This window comes from Petaurus breviceps, unplaced genomic scaffold, assembly GCF_028583685.1.
Source record: "Petaurus breviceps papuanus isolate PSGF00001 unplaced genomic scaffold, PetGlider_PUasm1.0 184, whole genome shotgun sequence".
In the NCBI taxonomy this organism is placed as follows: Eukaryota; Metazoa; Chordata; class Mammalia; order Diprotodontia; family Petauridae; genus Petaurus; species Petaurus breviceps.
Genome location: NW_027185793.1, coordinates 301,329 through 320,712, shown reverse-complemented (window position 1 = coordinate 320,712; position 19,384 = coordinate 301,329). Strand labels below are relative to the sequence as shown.

Genomic DNA, 19,384 nt, shown 5'->3' with positions numbered 1-19,384 from the left:
TAAAAACAGAAATTGTTCAGAGAATCCCCCATCATGGCTTACTTAGATCAGTATCTATCCGGATCTGATGAAGCAATGAGGCAAATGGTTGCTTAATGAAAAATCTAGTTAAAGGAAGTACAAGAAAGGAACATGATTCTTTTTGGAATCTTCAGATTAGGATATGTTGTTCTTAACCCTTTAAGTTTGGGCTTTTGTATGAAAATCTGTCCAAATTTGCTCCATTTCTTACTTTGCAATTTGCATTCTTGAGATTATCTAAGTACTTTCCAAAGGATGAAAAGGCAATTCAAGCTGAAATAATGTCACACTAATCCATCACACTAAGGATACCTATAGCAAAATGGAAGATGTTTTCATATTTTTTCATCTTCTGGCACAAATTATTTCTTTTGGGGGGTGGAGGTGGAGTCTGAAATACCATGAAAGCTGGAAAACTCTAGAGTATCTTAATAAAGCAGATTTCCTGATCTCTAATGCTGTGGGGGAAAGCTAGCTTACACTTTTTATAGCATTCTTCAGAGTTGTAAAACCACGAGATTATGAATGGAATGGCAGGATTTCCCAGTTTAAGTGTTAAGAATAGAGTTGTGTCATTCTTTGTTTTTTCATATTTAAATTAGATCTAAAACTGCCTTCCTCTATATTCCCTTCGGGTTGTATTCTTTCTTTTATGGTTTGTGCTAACATGATTAAGGCCCTCGTACTTTTACTTTGTTTTAGCTAGAACTTAACTACCCATATTTGTTTTTCCCCTTATAATACGTGAACCCATCTTATAAATACAACTTTTAAAATAATGAAACATTTATATAGAGCTTTCAAGGTTTGCAAAGCACTTTTACAAAACACATTTTGTCCTCATAACAACCCTTGCAGTATATATAGTGCTTCACCTTATAGATGAGGAAAATGAGGCTGAGAAAGGTTAATTTGTCAACAGAGTCTGAGGCAATATTCTATATTTAAATCTTCCTGGGAAGAAATGAGAAACTGAACATTTAATCCAGGAGGTTTACATTGCCCTAACACAGCAAGAATATGAAATAGATCCGGTTTATCCATCCTTTATCACCATCTGGATATGGCAACCCACCAAGTCTAGGTGGCCAAGACTCCGTGTGGTTATGACTTTTTGTGCCCTTAAATGACTGGAAGTTTTATGAAGGAAGCTAAGCCCATTAAGACCTTTTGTCTTCTTTTAGATAAAGGTACACAACCATTGTGTGTAGGAGTAAACAAGCTGCATTACAGAAATGATCAGTCATATCACAACCTATGTAATTCAAATTGTTGAGTAGTCATACCTGTCCTTTATCACATTTTTTCCCCAATAAAGGGTTGATTCTACTCTCCTTTGACACTATAATTCCATTGTTTAAAATATATAATAGAAGTGCAACCAAAACAACAAAAAAATCCCATCTGTTGAAAGATTTTTTATTGCACTGTTATTTGTAATAGCAAAGAAACTGGAGGAAATTCAAATATCCAAGAGAAAAATGACTACATAAACTGTGGTACATTTGTGTAATGGAATTACTACAATTTAGTAATTAAGACCCAAAAATGAGGGATCTTCAGAGATCTTTAAGAAATAATTCGAAGGAAGAATTATGCAAAATGTCTGCATCCTTTGACCTAGAGATCCTGCTATATATTCCAAGGTCAGACAAAAAAGGAAGGTCCCATTACATCAAAAATTCATATCAATGTTTTTATGCATTCTTGAAATGAAACAGGTGCCCAAGAACATGGGGAACAAACCATAATACATAAAGCTAATGGAAATAGTAAATGTGAACAAATAGTAAATAAGATTTCAGGAGAACCTTATGCAAAGTGGTACAGAAACAGGGAAACATCTATCATGTGACAAAAAATTCTGAAATTCAATGCTTTGTATACATCAATATACTTCCATATAATCACCATATCTAATGACCATATTCAGTTTAAAAAAAAAATGAGAAAACGAACTTCCCCTTTCAGCAGTTATTTTTTGAGGAGACATGGGTAGAACGACATATATTATCAGATTCAGTTGATGTGTTAAAGTTTTGCCAAACTGCATTCCCCCGTTCCCCTTTTTTTGGGGGTGATTACATGGAGTGATTCTCTAGGTATGGAAGAAGAGAGAAATTTGGAAACAAAAGGAGATGTAAAAAAAGACAATTTAAAAAAAAAAGAATGCAAAAGATAAGAAAGAAACATAAGTATTTACTTATTGCAATCATATAAACAGAAAAGCAAATGATTATGGACAAAGAAATTATGAAGTAGTGATAGTTAAAATTCCAATATTTGGTTAATCAAAATTAATCTAAATAAAAACTTATCATTTTAGTTTTGTTGATGTCCGATATTAAATCTGAAAAACATTTTTAAGGGACAGCTAGGTGGCACAGTGAATAGAGCACCAACCCTGGAATCACGAGGCGGCCTCAGAAGCTCAACCCGTGTGTGACAAGTCACTTAACCCTAACTGCCCTGCCCTCCCCCCTCCAAAAATAAAGCTTAAAACATGTCACATAATTCATGCCATTGTAACTCCTAGCAAGCAAAGCTAATGTTTTAAAAATGGATATTCTTGAATTATGAGTTAAATGGATGAATTCTATTGGCTTTATTTTTAGAAAATAGTCCGTCTGATACTAGATTTTTGTTTTCCCCTTGAAGTACTTTTTCTATGTTTCAAGTTACACTTCATTTTCCTTTATCATCTCTACTAGGGAGCCCAACAGATTTTCGAGTATGTAGTGACATTTACTGAAATTACAAAAATTCTCCTTTTCCTTGATGTTATGGTGGTCAACACGTAAATTTTTTTTCTGGTTCTTCATTATTTCATACAACCTTCCCAAATTTCTGTAAATTCTTCCTCATTGCCATTTCTTATCTGCATTCTTTCTTGTCAGAGTACAATTTGTACAACCATTCCTAAATGATATTCACACCAGTTTGTTTCCAGTTTTCTGATGCTACAGAAAATGCCGTTATTTTTCTTTGTACCTCTAGGATTAAGGGAACCTAGGTGATGTAGTGGATAGAGCCCCATTAAGATGTGAATGCAAAATGAAACCTCAAGATACTTACTAGCTATGATTCCAGGCAAGTCACTTAATCCTGCTTGCCTCAGTTTCCTCATCTATCAAATGAGCTGGAGAAAAAAAAATGGCAACCACTCTAGGCTCTTTTCAAAGAAAACCCCAAATGGGGTCAGCAAGTTGGACATTAAGGACATAGTATTTGTTTAATAAATGCTTAATTGACGATAGACAACTGATTTTTCCCTTGGTTTTTAACCACCTTAGGATATAGAACTCATACCAACTGTCAAGTGACTTCTACGGCACAATTCTAAATAGTTTTTCAGTCCCTCCTACCTCTTCATCCCCACTAAAATACACACCCACACCCCCCCCCTTTCATTTCTTACAGTGCAGTAGCACTCTTATCACATTTATATCCTGTCATTTGTTTGGTCTATTACCCAATTTGTGATGTTTCTAATTCTTTGCTATATATTGAGGTCTTTTATTCTTCTTCCCTTCCTGTTTCCCTACAAGTTTCCATACTCAGCTCTGTATTTTTCCCTCCTTTAACTTATGTTCTTTATTATTTGCTCCAACTATTTCAAGATGACATCAAGTTCAAAGGGACCAGTTGAGGAAACCGGAGATACTTGATGTAAAAATATTTGGTCAAATATTTGGATAACTCTGAGGTATAAGAGGAATATTGTTTGTTGGTCCCTAAGGGCAAAACAAATAACAATATGAAAATTATGGTCCACATATGGAAAAATACCCAAACAGCTTAGCTTGATCACCTTGCAAAGGGAGTACTTCCTTCTCACTAGATAAGAGGTGAATCCTGAATGACCCTTTATAGACTAGAAGACATCTCTATGGTACCTTTAACTCCTGAGAGTCTCATCCCCATTAACCAAGGCTCACAAAAGTAACTTAACTCAAGAGAAACAAGTACCATGGTTTAACAAGTTTGAACACATGACATTTTTGGGAGAGTATTGTGAGGAACTAGCTCTGTTCAGCACTTGCTGACTATAGATAGTAGGAACAGTTGGAAATGTCTGTCACTGTTGTAGCTGTAGAAGAGTAATTGTCAGAATGCAGTAGGTACAGGTACACGGGAACACTTAAGAGGAACAAGGGCTATATAGCTGCTAAGTTTTAAAATTCATCCCTAAAAAGTTTGTCCTAGGTGACTAATAGTGACCAAATTTAGCCATTATTTCACTAATCATCAGACTTCACTTGACCAAGTTAACACATTTTCCACTTAAGTTCAACTTAGTGCTTATTCTTTCCTGGTTTTAACCAAAAAAGGCTATCAAGATACACAAAACCAGGGTTGGGGATATCCGAACAGTATAACAGAAACAAATCTACCCAGAGATAACTTTAAAAAGGGGAAAGCCTTCTCCCAATACCCCCAAGTCTCCTTTTATTTTATCTTCCTGTTTCCTTCACCTATTTCTTACTTTGCCACATTAAACACAACTTGATGGGATACCCATTTTAGATTGGTATAAAACCTATCTTTATAACCACAAAACAATTACACACAGTCATCAATACATTTAGTTAAAACAAATAAAGGTGCCCAGGTCTTTTTCTATGAAATGCTTCACTTACTGAAGATTAGCTTCCTACCTACTATTCACACCTCTCCCGTATTTGAATTTAATACTAAAACCCCCCAAGTCCCAACATGTCATTCAAGGGTTCTCGTGACCTTATTAAAAAAAATAATAAAGCACATTGCCATACCACATGGTATATTTGGGGATTTTGCTATTGAGTAATCAGAAACCAAGATGTGGAATGTCAGGAAAATTTTGTAAAGGCCTGGCTGTAAGACAGACTTCTTTCCCTTTTGATCTACAATCCATGAAGACATTTCTCTTACTTGTAGAGTTACACTGGTTACATTTATTGTAGTTTTACTTTTTATAAGCAGTTGTATTAGATGTTCTGTGTACTTTGGGATTTTTTGCTTGTATAGGGCCCAATATTAAGTTTCTCTATGCCATCCTAAATCAACATTTTATTTACCAAGGCAGATTTCTCCATACTTTCTCCTGAAAATCTGTTAATAAATTGTAAATTACAATGTTATAAAGATGCCTAGCTTCTACTATTTACAGATTGCTTATATGATCTTGACTATGGAAACTGAAACCTCGAAAAACATTTACAGCTACAGCTTGCAATCTGGTCAAGCATTAAACCAGCTAAAATATAAAGCATTAAACTAGTTAAAACAAACATTAAGCTAGCTGGCCTAAATATAACAAAGTCAAACTTAAATTAGTGGCTCTCATCCTGCATGTACATAAAAGAACCCCTTTCTTGCTTGTTATCTGGTAAAACAAACTAGTTAAGTCTAAGTATAGCAAAATTAACTTAATTAGGTGGCTGTCACCCTGCATTCACTGAATATAAAGAACCCCTTTCCCAATCAATATTTAAGAGTTACCCTTTTTTGCCCCTGTTCAGTTCCCAAACCAAGCAAACCCCAAACAGTAGTTAGTATTGGGGGTCCATATTACAGTGAATGGAGAGAGCCAGAGGTAGGACTGGTTTTTACTAGCATTTTTTTTAAAATAACAGCATAATGGCAAAACAGAAAAAAATTCATTCTAAAACCCTAAACCCTCATAGATTCGGGGTTATCATAAACTGTAAATAAAACATCTTCCCTAAAGAATGGGGTTTAAATTTACCCTTGGCATACCACATGTAATCAGAATTATTTGTTATATACAAACAACACCTAAGCAATACAGCAGAACCATCACAACAAATCCCAATTTGACAAACCATACAGACCAGAACATCAACATATTAAAGTTTTCCAATGAATTCAGTACAAAATTTTAATTTCAGAGCTTAACAATTATAAATGCTTACGTACATTTAGTCAACCAAAAATCAAACCTCAGTCTAAGCCACTGCATATACACATTGAAACAAAAAGTACAAGTCATGAAAAAATGCTTGGGGGCTTCTTTACCATAAGAAAATAATTAACTATCTTGCACACACTGAACATCATAAATTGCAAAGTCAGCATTTTATATTACTGATTTTATTAACTTTTAAAAACACAACTATGGTTGAATATTACAACAAAAACAATAGCTAGTAGTGAGTGTGTTAAGATGTCCTTCACTCATTCACTACTGCATACAAAAGCCAGCATTACAATGAAGAGTATTCACTGGCACCACCCCCCATTAAGAGGTTTGACACTGAACCCCACCTCTGGGATGATGCTCATCATCCTCATAAGCTTCTCCATTGTAATGGCGTCTTCTTTCTTGAGATGGATCAAAGTCCACCAGTTCTACCTGATCCATATCTTCAGTCTCTTCTACTTCCTTCCTTTCAGGCAGTAATTTTTCCAACAAAGATAGCTTGTCTGATGAAAGAAAGCCATTCTCTGGGAAATTTACCTGAAAAAAAAAAAAGTTTACTATTCTAATGTTTCTAAAATTATAGGTGACAGTACCTAAGTTTTCCTATAAGAATGGTAATACTGTAACTAAACCCTAGGCTTCCCTTATACACCCTTAACAAGTATTTTTAGGAACAAAATACTTGACACAAATATGGCAATACGGGGAAGCAATGTGGCATGTAAAGGGCACTAGAACAGAACTCAGAATCTGACAATGTTACTAACTCCCGGGGCCTCAATTTCATGACACGAAAAATGGAAGTCTTCCAAAATCAACTGGAATTTTATTTTTGGCATCACTAGTATCTCTCCCCTGACCTTTCAGTTCACAAAGTCTAATCCATCTTTCTATATAGCCCAAACACTTTCTACTTCATTTGATCCTCAAAGAGATTAAAAGAGCCTCTTTTCTGCCAGGGGGAAGGTAAGTCAATTGGGGTTAAGTGACTTGCCCCCAAGATCACACAGCTAGTTTTTGTGTAAGTGTCTGAGGCCCGATTTGAACTCAGGTCCCCTCCTGACTCTGACACTGACACTGAGCCACCTAGCGGCCCCAAGATCCTCTTTTCTGAGTGCTTAAAATTATTTACAAGAAAATTTTTTATGATTTTTAAATCTACTTTAAAATAACTTCCTTTCAAGAGATTATTTTAATTTCAACTTGACAGAGCACGTCACTTTTGCCAAAGTACCATATGAAAATTTGTAATGAAAAGTACTAATTTGGAATTATAAACTGGGATGTAATTCTAATCACTACTTCTTACCCATATAAAGATGGGGGGTGGGGGTGGACAAGGTACAACAGTTCAGTCTAATTCCTCTAGACTTGTTCCTATGGACTAGATGGTTTCTTCCCAAGTTCTAAAACCTAGGATCACATGAACTTTTACTAGAAAAGTACAAGTATGTTAAAAATCAGTTTTTATATAAAGGTGAATGATATAATCATATTCTTCCTCCAAAGTCAGTCAGTTATCTTGCTTACATAAGCTACTTTCAATATTCAGTCCTAAGACATTAGTTTTGCAACTTACCTTGAACTCAATTATTAGAATTCCTTTCTCATAAGGTCGGCGATAAATGGGCATACCTTCATTCAGCACACATTTAATATCTCCATGTTTAACAATCTGACCTAAAAGGGACAATATGTGTTCATTGTTGGGAGGAATAAGAGGATAGAGGAAATAGAATCCTTGATAATCAGAAGGACCATATTTGGGAAAAGTAACTGGTTTTGGTCCTGTCAAAGCTATAGTGATTTGTTTTTTAGGAAGATCCCAAAGGACCACATGACTTATTTTCTGTAATTTCTTCTACATTATAAGATACTACAGATAGTCAACAAAACTCAAACCCTCCCATATCCAACTATCTTTAAATGTTCCCTTAAAGCAATTAAATACAAGGTTAACTATTGATTACTTACCAGGATGAGAAGTAATGACTATAGTTCTATTATCAAGAGTTGTAATTGGTTTCTGAAAGCCACATAATGCTTCAACCAACTGGATATCCATACATGTGAAAAGGTCCTCACCACGTCTATTTAAAAAAAAAAAGTATGTATCTAACCTACTTAATGCTTTTTAAAATAATTTGAATCAGTGTGAATACATAGTTTTAAATGTTTTATTTGTTAAGACAAATTACGCTATAATATTAAGACGCAAGGACTTTTTTTTTTTGGAGGGGGGAAGTGAGGGCAATTGGGGTTAAGTGACTTCCCAAGGTCACATGGCTAGTAAGTATTCACTGTCTGAGGTCTGATTTGAACTCAGGTCCTCCTGACTGCAGGGCCTGTGCTCTATCCATTGTGCCACCTAGCCACACCAGACTTTGTTTTAAAGAATGACCCTTTCCAAAAAGTCTGAGTCATCCTATTCTAATTTAAAGAATTCTCTGGAATAATACAGGAGAAAATTATCTTGTAATACTCTAATTAATACTCAAGAGGCAGACATATAAAGGCTTTAAAAACACATAGGGGTGGGGATAGAAGGGCATTCCCCTTAAGCAAGCTACCTGTGCTAAATAAAAACATTTTTCCCCTTTATACCATATGGACAATTTCTCCCCCTCTTTTCCAATTCCCAACAACAAAAATTTCTATAATGAAATATTTAAGAAAAACGTTCCAGGGGCAGCCAGGTGGCCTCAGCGAGTAAGAGCACTGGCTCCAGTGTTGGGATGACCTGGAGATCGAATCCCAGGCTCAGACACTCAGCACCACACCCAGAAATAACTGGCCGTGTAACCTCGAGCATACTTAACCCCAATTGCTTTAAAAAAAAAAAAGTTCCAAAGTTTGCTTATCAGTTCTCAGATATACTAAAGACTAATTAGAAGCTATTAGCATATATCCTAAACATTATTAAAAACTAACATTAATCCATTAGTTTAAAATGAAAATATCACACTCCCTCCTCCATCCCCCCAAATATACTGCAAGTTGCTGGGAATATGGTTGCAATTTCATCAATCATTCATAGAATAAAAGTGCTTGGACTTAGACATATGACCACTATCTTTCTCTTTCACTGATTTACCCTTATATCAGTCATATTGATTTTGCTGCTCATGCAAATATTGAGAAAGATACTAAAGAAAATCCCAAGAAATTTAAGTGTACAATATAAGCATTCCAAAAGCCTTAGTAACAGTTTTAAGCTACTAAGACTTTTAGAACACCCTGTACTATAAAATTCTGGGCCAAACATAAAAGTGTAACACAGGGATGCAATTAGTTGGAAGGCTCTACTACTACAGTAAGCTTTTTCAAAGACAATAATTAGCAAAGAATAAAAGCTACAAGGGTGATTTTGACTTGACACAAATAACTATGTTGTTCAAAAATGGTAATCAGTTTTATCATCAGATAATGAAATCTCTCATCTTTGATGTATTTAAGCAGAAGCTGGATAACCATCTGCCAAATAAAAGATTTAAGATTAAAAGGGTAGCTTAAAAGACCCCAATCTAGTATACCAGCCTTCATTTCAAAAGTGAAAAATAGTAGCCCTAATTCTAACTTATGACTGGTCAGAATTCCTGACTCAGCACTTTTAAAACTAACAACTGATTTCAACACAACTCAGCAAAATAGGGGCTTCCATTATGATCTTTTGCAAAAATTAATCTCACCCAGTCATCAAGAGCTCATGACGACCACAATTTTCTAAACTGTTGTCAATGGTTAGCAACCTTAAATTAAAAAAAAAAAAACCCAACTCTAATTTAGCTTATATTCTTCCTGCTAAAGCTAGAGCCTACTGAGGAGTAACTAACATGAAGCTCAATGTTCAAATGATTTAATTTTTCTTTTTTACCGTGTAAATATAGCATTGTCCTTCTGATCCAAAACAATGATAATATCTCCTGGCTCAAGTCCTGGCTCCTGGTCACCTTCACCATGGAATGTTATCTTCTGACCATCTTTCATACCTAAAATAAACAACTCATTTGTGTTGGTCCTGAAACAATTCTAGAATACACAAAAAATTTTGGAGGGGAAGTAGAGGTACAGGGGGAATAGGAAGTCCCAAGAGTTATCAACTTATATACAACTATTTTAAGTTTCCTAAGGAAATGAACCAAGTCTCTACTTGTTAACCTCACATTGTAATACTGGATACAATACTGGTTTAACGAGAAAAAGTACAAAAGATGTGGTAGAGATTAAATAGGACAGTTTCTGCTTCATCTATCTCTGCCACATCTTTTAGAGTTTTTCTCATTAAACCAGTATTGCATCCGGTATTCACTCAAGCCTTCTGTAAAATCTAATATAAAAATTAGGAAATGGATTACTAACAGTTTTTCAATTTAGTCTAAATGCTTTGCTGCCTATTCAAGTCTGACAGGCCCTCAAAGTAGCAGCAAACACTTTCTACTATATTTTTACTCCTAAGGTATCACTGGAAATTACTATCTGGCAACTGAATAAAATGAAGATATAATTTTCTACAGCATTTCAAATAAAAGTCTGTTAGAGTCAAAGACATTTAACTAAATTTCCAATAGCCAATGTGAGGTAGGTTTTGAACTCAGATTTTCTTTCTGGAGGCAATCAGGGTTAAATGACTTGCCCAAGAGTCACACAACTATTAAGTGTCTATGGACACATCTGAACCCAGATCCTCCTAACTCCAGGGCCAGTGCCTCATGTATTCAATTGTGAATGTGTATTCAAAATATGGAGGGAACAAACTCAGATTTTTCTGACCAGTTCGATATCCGTGGCATCAATGGTGTCAAACTAAAATGGAAAGGGATTCCTGCAGGCTGCATACTGACTTAGTAAAACACAAATTAACATTGTCTATGTTATATTACATTTTCATTCATTTTGTTAAACATTTCCCAATTATATTTTAACCTGATTTGGCTGCGTGAATTTGACACTTCCGCACTAGGCCATAGAGATTTGAGCTGTGAGACACAAAACTGTTTATCACTTTGAGTCTAGCAGCCTATTCTGGGTACAGAAAAAGACAGGTGAATAGATATCCCTCTTTGTGTCTACATTTTTAATTGTACAACTACTCAATTACAAAAAACAGCTAAAGAAGAAGCTAAGTGGGATCCATTGAACCTCTAATTCAGTTCAGTACAGCAAAACCAATCACTAACAACCTGCAATTAACAGGATAAAAATGTTTTTGTTCCCTCCATATTCTGAATACACATTAAGCCCATAACATTAATTTCTTTTTAAACAGGAAAAAACTGAGTCATTATCTTTTCCTTTTGAAAACCTGAGCAACAGGGCCAAAAAAAAAAAAATACTTTATTCAGTATTAAAGGACAATTCTATAGTATGTCAAAGTTTTTTTTGGCCTTAAATACTATAGACGAATGCTGCAAAGAGAGCCTTTCCTTGACCCAGCTACATAATTTGAATAAAGGCATATACTGCATGTTTTAAAGAAATTTCAGGTTTGTCATTGCAGTTTTTCTCCTAGACCCAGGCATTATTAAATTTTTAAAAGGCCAAAATGTACTCAAATTCACTCACCTTGGGCTTCTAGATATGTCTTTCTCTGGTTACCCAACAAATTTAAATTTACTAATAAGCATCCAACAAACATCCCAAAAAGTATCTTTGCTTTCAGAATAATATGATTACTATGAGATATTTACTAAAGTGGTTTCACTATGAAAAAAGCAGGCATATCCTTTGAGTTATCTATATAGCATGGTCATTATCATAAGGTGACTAAACATAACTGGAACATAGGCTTCCCTTTAAAACATGTTAAGTGCAGGGGCGGCCATGTGGCTCAGCGAGTAAGAACACCGGCTCCAGTGTAGGGTTGACCTGGGGATCAAATCCAGGCTCAGATACTTAGCACCACACCCAGAAATAACTGGCCTTGTAGCCTTGAGCAAGTTACTTAACCCTGATTGCTTTAAAAAAAAAAGTTAAAGTGACTGAAGGTTAAAAAAAAATCACTCAAGATATTTACCCTTGTCAATATGAACCTCCAGAATCTTCTTCTCTCGAACAATTTTCCTTCCGTTACAGCTTTTACATCTATCTTTAGGGCTGATTCGTTCCCCATGTCCTTGGCATTCCATGCAAACTGACTGAATTTGCTGAACCATTCCAGGTCCTATCTGATGAATTCTTATTTGCATTCCAGTACCTCTGCAATTGGGACAGCATTCTACAGCTCCTTTCTTACCGCCCCGTCCTGAACCACAGAAAAATTAAAATTTCAACAAATGAAAGTTTTGTAATTAATAGTTGAGTATTAAAGGTCCATATGAACATGCCTTAAAACATTATCTGCTTCTTACAGTGAGCTACCACAAACAGGAATACTAGAAGGTTTTAGATATATGTAAGGTACAGGCTTACCAATGCATGAGTGAAATAGTTTATTATTTATTAAGCACTTACTACATGCTAAGCACCCTGATAAACACTGGGGATAAGACAATTCCTCCTCTCAAAACAATTACATTCTAACTGGTGAAGGAAATAACAAAATATAGTTCCAATTACACAACAGAAAAGCTGGTGGAACTTAGGATAGTTGCTAAGAATAGCAATGTGTCAATGTTGGGGGTAGTCTAGAGGGTAAGACAGGAAAGATGGCAAGGCTTAGTGGTCTTTTACCTCACCAGGATTTAAGTTCTGTCACCTCTATCTCTCAGGTCAAAGGTACAATTGGAGCCCAGGGAATGTGTTAGGAGTACTTCCCCAGAACAGGCGCTAGTGCCTATTCCTCCTCTTTTCTACCTTGAATTCTAACCTATCAACAAATAACTGTAAAAGGTTTTTACAATAGGAGACCTAGCCTTCTACCACTTCCAACTCTCTCTCCCCACCTTTACCTGGGCCCAACTCTTCTCCCACCACTGTGCCATCCACATACAATCTGGCTATACTTCACTTTGGAATTAATATAAAACTAAAACTTCCCACTTGAATCTATAAATTTAATTTGGAGAAATGGGCAGGTGGAAGAGAAATACTACTTCTCTACCCCGATTCCTATCCTAGCAAGCCTTCCTAGATGTAAGGCAGATAAAACAACCTCATCTAGTTCTCAACAAGTCCTTTCATCTATCCTGATTCTTCCTCCTCTCCAGCAGGGTCTCAAATCTATTTTCTTCAATTTCCTGCTTCACACTCTAAAAATTTCCGTTCACTAGATACACTATCTCTAATGTAAGATGGCAAACATCTTGCTACTGCACCCAAGCCTAAAAGTCTTGTAATTTTTTGAGAATAACACAATAATAACTGAGGATCTCAAAGTAAGATATAAGATTTTTAAAGCAGGAATTTGTAGTTATGTTTTAAGACTATACAGAAAGATTTTTAAAAACATACCTTCACATTTATCACAAATTACATTCTTTTGCAAAGCAAGTTTTCTCGTTGCACCATTATATAAATCTTCTAAGGTCACTGACAACTGATGAACGACATTTTTACCTGCAACCAAGTAGTGAATAGCTTTCAAGTATCTATACATTTTAGTTTGAAATTCCAGTTTGTGTTATGTAACTTAACATAATCAGTCTGAAAACTTGATTCCACTATGCAATGCACTCTGCAAACCTATATAAATATTACTTCTATTTTAAATGTCAAGGTATTCCATGGACAAGTTAGTTTGGGAAAAGCTACTCTATGTTGGAGACCACTGTTTAAATCAACATGTATTGTGTATTTGTATTCATTTTATAGCATATACAACATATTTTTATTATTTTAAATATTTATGAAGTTGCATATTTTCTTCTGATACAAAGTTAGGCAAGTAATTTACATGAAAGACATGCTTCCAGAAAGCCCCTATTTGGCAACTTCTAAAAGAAGTGCTAACCATCTTTCAACCATCTACAGAAGTAGGATGCCCCAACTATTAACTCTGTTGAGCTTAAATCTGCACACCTCCCCTCCTTTCTGCAATCTGAAGATGACAAATATAATGATATGTATATGCTGGAGAGATCTCCCAAATATATTGAACAGACTAGGCTTATTCTTTCCCTAGGTTCTTGGGGATGGGGAAGAGAGATTAATTTTCATGACATGGTTTTACTACACAGATCACACTGAATGCTAGTTTATTTTTATTTAGATGCTCTTAAAATGTGGTGCCCTGCTGTGATATGACAGCAAGATACTATGCTTCTAATTAATACAGCCTGAAGTTAACCTAGCATACCAGTTTCTAAAACTGTGTCGAAAATCTAGTTTCTTCCCCATGAAAAATTGCTGTCAAACCAAGTTTCCCCATTCCTCACTTAACTGGAATTTTTGAGTCTTTAAGTCTAGACTTACTCACTGTTACATTTCATCCTGTCAAAATATCACCCTTAGCCCTAAATTACAATATATTTTGGTTTTTAAAATTCTACATACAATCTGAGAATTTACAATGCCCCTAAAGAATCACTTTAGGATCAACTATTGATGTAAACTAGAGCTCTTAACCTTAGGGGTCATATGACTGATATAAGTAGCAGAGAGATCTGATGTAGGCGAACAAAACAGGAGATAAAAGGAATAATGGATCACAAAATACAGAACTTAAGGATGTTAAGGACATCTAGAACAATCTTCCTTACTTTAACCCAAGGAAATTGAGGCCTAGAGTTTTAACTAGCCAAAGGCCACAACAGACTCAAAACCCAGTTTTTCATAATTTAAACAAGGAACTTTCTGGAAACTCAATAGAACCCAAAGATCACCATAAATAAATCTTCACTTTCACCAATTTAATTCAAGAGATTAAGTAATGAGGTCAAACTCTTCTTGGCTAATAAGCGACTAAACAGAAAAACAAAAAATCTTGTGAGAAAATTACTAGACTACGTTAAGAGTCAATGGCTTAGATTAGGTAACTTGCCCATTATTAAGTATGAGGTAGAATCTGAGTCCAGGTCTTCCTGACTACAAAATCCAGTTCTAAAATATTACAATACCCTGTTCTCTATATGCCCATTTCAGAAGTATAAAATGAGGGAGATGGATTAAACAAACCTAGGTCTCTTTCAACTCTAAATTCTACTAAGCTTTTGCTTTTCTTTTCTACCAAAGGAGTTATACTTCCATAGAGAAGAACAAGGTAAAAGAGCTTAAGAGAGAACCAATACCTTATTATGTGAGACTATAAGAATACACCCAGTTCAATGAGTTCGAGCATAAGACCTGGAAGAAATACATATACAATCCCTCATACTCTCAATTTTCAATTAGGATCTTTAATTCTTCCAATTTTGGGGGGGTGGGGGTGGAGAGGGCAATTGGGGTTAAGTGACTTTCCCAAAGTCACATGGCTAGCGTCAAGTGTCTGAGGCCACATTTGAACTCAGGTCCTCCTGACTCCAGGGCAAGTGCTCTATTCACTGGGCCACCTAGCCACCCCTCAATTCTTTCAATTAAGTCAGTGATAATTTATTTCAAATTCGAGTACAGATACGGTTTCTGAGCGCTTATAAAGGAAATCTATGATCACTGAGAGCCAACAAATCAACAAATTACTTCAGATGACAACAACTATCCTTTTCGAAAGAGGGCTAGTAGATTTCTATCGAGGTGATGTCTATGGCATTATCCTTACCCATCATTATTTCTGGATCTCAGCAAGGCATTTGACAAAGTTGCTTGTTATTTCATTGTGGACAAATTGTGAGATGAGCTACATGGCAAATAATTAGGTAAAACCTACACTAAGAATATATGAATATAATGGAATATTACTTCTACAGAAAAAAAAATGTGTACAATCACAATACTTAGTATAGAGAAAAACCACCAAGATTTTTATAACTGATTAATACAATGAATGATAAGCTCCCAAAATCAAGAGGGCTGAGTATTAAACACAGTACTATCTTTCTACTACAGATAAAAATGCAGCAACACACAGACACATATACACATGAATGGAAGACATGTACGTGGACGATGCTAAGAATTTGTTTTGTTTTGGTGGATAAACATTGTTTTAAAGAGTTTTTTTTTCCTTTGAAAAGATTAGTGAGTGAAAAAAAAGGCAACAATGGGGAGGTAGCAGCAAAAACTTACCAAAAAAATACCTCAATGACTAGACCCAGAATAGTGATTAATGAATCAATGTCAAATTGGAGGAATTTTCACAAACAGTATTTTTTTTTGCCTTGTTCTATTCAAAATGTTGTCAATGGCTTAAAGATAGTATCCTTTTCAAATTGCAGATGACATAAAACCAACAAAAAGGGATAATCCATGTCAAATAACATTAGGAATCCCCCCCCAAATTTAAATTCAGTAAAACTGGACACTGAGGATTAATCAGCACAGGGTGAGGTGTCTTTTTTTTTAATATACACAAATATGCACAGGACAGTTGAGAGGTACCTAATTATCTTGTGAAAGTGTTCATGTTTTAATGAACTTCAAGGACAACAACAAAGTCAGTGTAACACTGCAATCACACACTACTGTACTTGAATAAACTTCTGAAGCTTAACAATCAGCTCTCCCAATTAGTGCCACCTAGTATCACTCTTGTTCTAGATTGGCAAAAACCTTACCTCTCCGTTCCCTTTGCATTCTTCCACCTCCTCCAAAAAACATATCAAAGATATCCATTGGAGAACCAAAGCCACCACCAGAACCACCCTCTTTGATGGCTTGTTCTCCACCTTTATCATATAATTCTCTCTTCTTTGCATCAGAAAGCACTTCATAAGCTTGAGAAATCTGCTTGAACTATTAAAAAAAAAAAAGGGAGGGAGGGGGAGAAGGCCATACTGTAAAAAAAAGTTTAAGAAGATTTAGCCAAGACGGTAAAATCTAGGTTCTAGTCATTTCACATTTAATAGAAATATTAAACTATTAAAATGACTTAAGTATAGATACACACACACACACACACACACACACACACACACACAGACTACAGCTAGGTAAATACAGCAACAAAACTTAAATAGGAATAAAGTTCAGAATAGGACCTGAAACAAAAAGAGGACAATAGTTATCAAAGCTAATCATAACAACGGATTTTTTTCCTCTACATTTAGTACATAGTAAGAATTTTTAAAACATAAAAAATACTTGCCTTTTCTCCTTCATTTGGATTCTTATCTGGGTGATATTTTAAGGCTAGTTTTCTATATGCCTTTTTTAGTTCTTCTTGGGAGGCATTGGGTTTTACCCCCAAAACATCATAGTAAGTAGTTTCCTTCACCATTTTTTATAGCCTGCAATTAAAACCACAACTTTTAAGTTTTCACCTTAAAATCAATCGACACCACCACCTAATCAGATTATTTATTACTGAGTGTGATAACCAAGACAAAACCCAATCTTTGTACTAAGAATTGGGCCGTGTCTCATAAACCTACATAATGGAAAATATCGGATTAGTCTAGCACATAGGCAAACCTAAGGTTTTAAACTATTAATCATTCCAATATTCGTTTCCTATTATTTCACTCTTACAAAGGCTCTTATTTTTTTTTCCTTCCTACCTCCTAACTATATGGTTATAAAATAAAAAATGAACAGTGTAAATAAACTGGAGGCTTTGAACAGTAGAGGATTTGCTACACAATCACGTATTACCCAGAATCTATTAAGAAAAGTCTTGTCCCTGCACCGATTTTTTTTCTATATTATACCTTTGTCCTCATCCCTCTCCCTTCAGGTATCCACTGAAACTAGCCTCTTTTCTAAGCCTTGAAGAAGACACTATCACTGGGCTTCACCATGTATTCTCCCCCACCCCCAATTCTCTTCCTCCTCATCCCCATACCTTCTGGCTTCCTTCAAGATCCAGCACAAGTCAAGTTTCTATGAGAAGCTTCTCTAAATCTGCTTCAACTACAATGCCTTCTGTTTATGATCTCAAATTTATCCTGTTATCTTGTTTTGACAGAATTATATGTTGTCTCCGACATGAAACTTCGACCTCCCAGAGAGCACGAACTGCTCTTACCCTTCTTTGTGCCCCCAGCACTTGGCACAGAAGGGGGCACATGACAGGCTCTTAAAGCTCACAGCTTAACTCCCGACGAAAACGGATGTTTAAAGACCAATGGTTTCCGTGGTGGCCACAATTTAATCTTTTGCAATTTATCCATGACACCTGACCGCCTTACCTATCAAGTTACGAGGGTTTTGTTTGTTTTTTTTTTAAACAGCCACCACAGCAGGGACCCAGGGGAGATTCTCGCCATCCATCTCCCTTCTTAGCGAAGCCCACAGGAGGCGAGGCCACCTCCCCTAGGAGCTTCTCCTCCACCTCCCAGGCTTCCTAGTAACCCCCCTCCTATTTTATTCTCTCCTAATCGAGTCGTTTCCAACGCAACTATTTGTGTGCTGTCTCCCCCAAATGAATGGGACCTGGTGGGGGGACGGGATTTGCTGGGTTTTCCGCCATTCTTGGCATACTGGCGCTGAGCCCTGAGCACGGCACGTAGTAGGACCTCAATCACCGCTTGCTGACCGCCTCTATGGGGTGCTGTTCTGGAGTGGAGGAGGGGGCGCTTGGAGATGAAGCCTGTGTGTGTGTATCCACATACACCACACGCACAAGAAAGGGTTCCTCCGAGGGGAACGGGGACACGCACGCAACGGAGAGCGCGCACGTAGCGCCCCCGGACCCCCGCAAGGACCCAGCAGACGGGGAGGGGGAGGGGAGGGAAAGAGGATGGGGAAAGCCAAAGACATCGCTGAAAGATGGAGGAGAGGAAGAGGGTCGGGAGAGGCGAGGGAGGACGCCGAGCCCATTGTCTGGCGCCCAGGCTGCAGAGCGGGGGCGACACCCTTCGGAAGTCTAGGGCACCGGCCCCCGCACCCTCGGGAGAGGCGCCAACGGCCTCCCAGGGTTCCGGAGGTGCCACGGCTCCTCACCTCCGACGAGGCGGGGGGCGGGGGAGGCCGGGGAGCCGAGTTGTGAGGTGAGGGAGTCGGGATGGACTTACCGGGGAGCGACGCTCGCGGTACGCCCAGTGTCGAAATGCCCACGTCCGGGGTAAAGTGTGGGGGGGCCGCCCAGAAGCCGGTTGGGATGTTAGGGGATCGAGTGGAAGAAAGAGAAGATTGGGGGAGGGGGCGCGAGTTCTTGTGCGCAGAGCTGGAGCGGCGGCAGCTGCTGCCCTCAGCTTCTCGCCGAGTTTTCTGGAAAGTTCCGCTCGCGGCGTCGCATCCGGCGTGTTTTGTAGCCGAGCGGGGGGCACGTCACCCTCAGGAAGTCCCGCCCCCCGCTCCGCCTCCTCCGCTTCTCCCCTTCCGCTTCTCCCCCTCCCTGTCGGAGGTTACCCAGGTAACCGGGAGGGGCGGGGGTGGGACTCCGGAATATTCTAACTGAGGGAGAAGATGAAGGCGGATGCTGGAGGTTGGGCGGCCGCAGGCGCTGGGGAGGCGGGGGAGAAGAGA

At 37.3% G+C, this 19,384-nt stretch overlaps 1 protein-coding gene across 2 annotated transcripts; it reads right to left on the bottom strand.

The window, feature by feature from the left end:
* Positions 1–1,424: 1,424 nt before the first annotated feature.
* LOC138161291 (dnaJ homolog subfamily A member 1) lies at positions 1,425–19,199 on the bottom strand. Of its 2 annotated transcripts, XM_069088071.1 has the most exons (9): positions 18,931–19,195; positions 17,064–17,205; positions 16,534–16,711; positions 13,337–13,441; positions 11,961–12,188; positions 9,822–9,936; positions 7,922–8,037; positions 7,527–7,627; positions 1,425–6,484 (listed from the first exon to the last, which is right to left on the bottom strand). In XM_069088071.1, the coding sequence occupies exons 2-9, from the start codon at positions 17,193–17,195 to the stop codon at positions 6,266–6,268; spliced, it is 1,194 nt and encodes a 397-aa protein (XP_068944172.1). In that variant the 5' UTR covers positions 17,196–17,205; positions 18,931–19,195; the 3' UTR covers positions 1,425–6,265. The 2 variants fall into 2 exon arrangements, with proteins under 2 accessions (XP_068944172.1, XP_068944173.1); XM_069088072.1 differs by lacking the exons at positions 11,961–12,188; positions 13,337–13,441 and having other exon boundaries at positions 18,931–19,199.
* Positions 19,200–19,384: the final 185 nt, after the last annotated feature.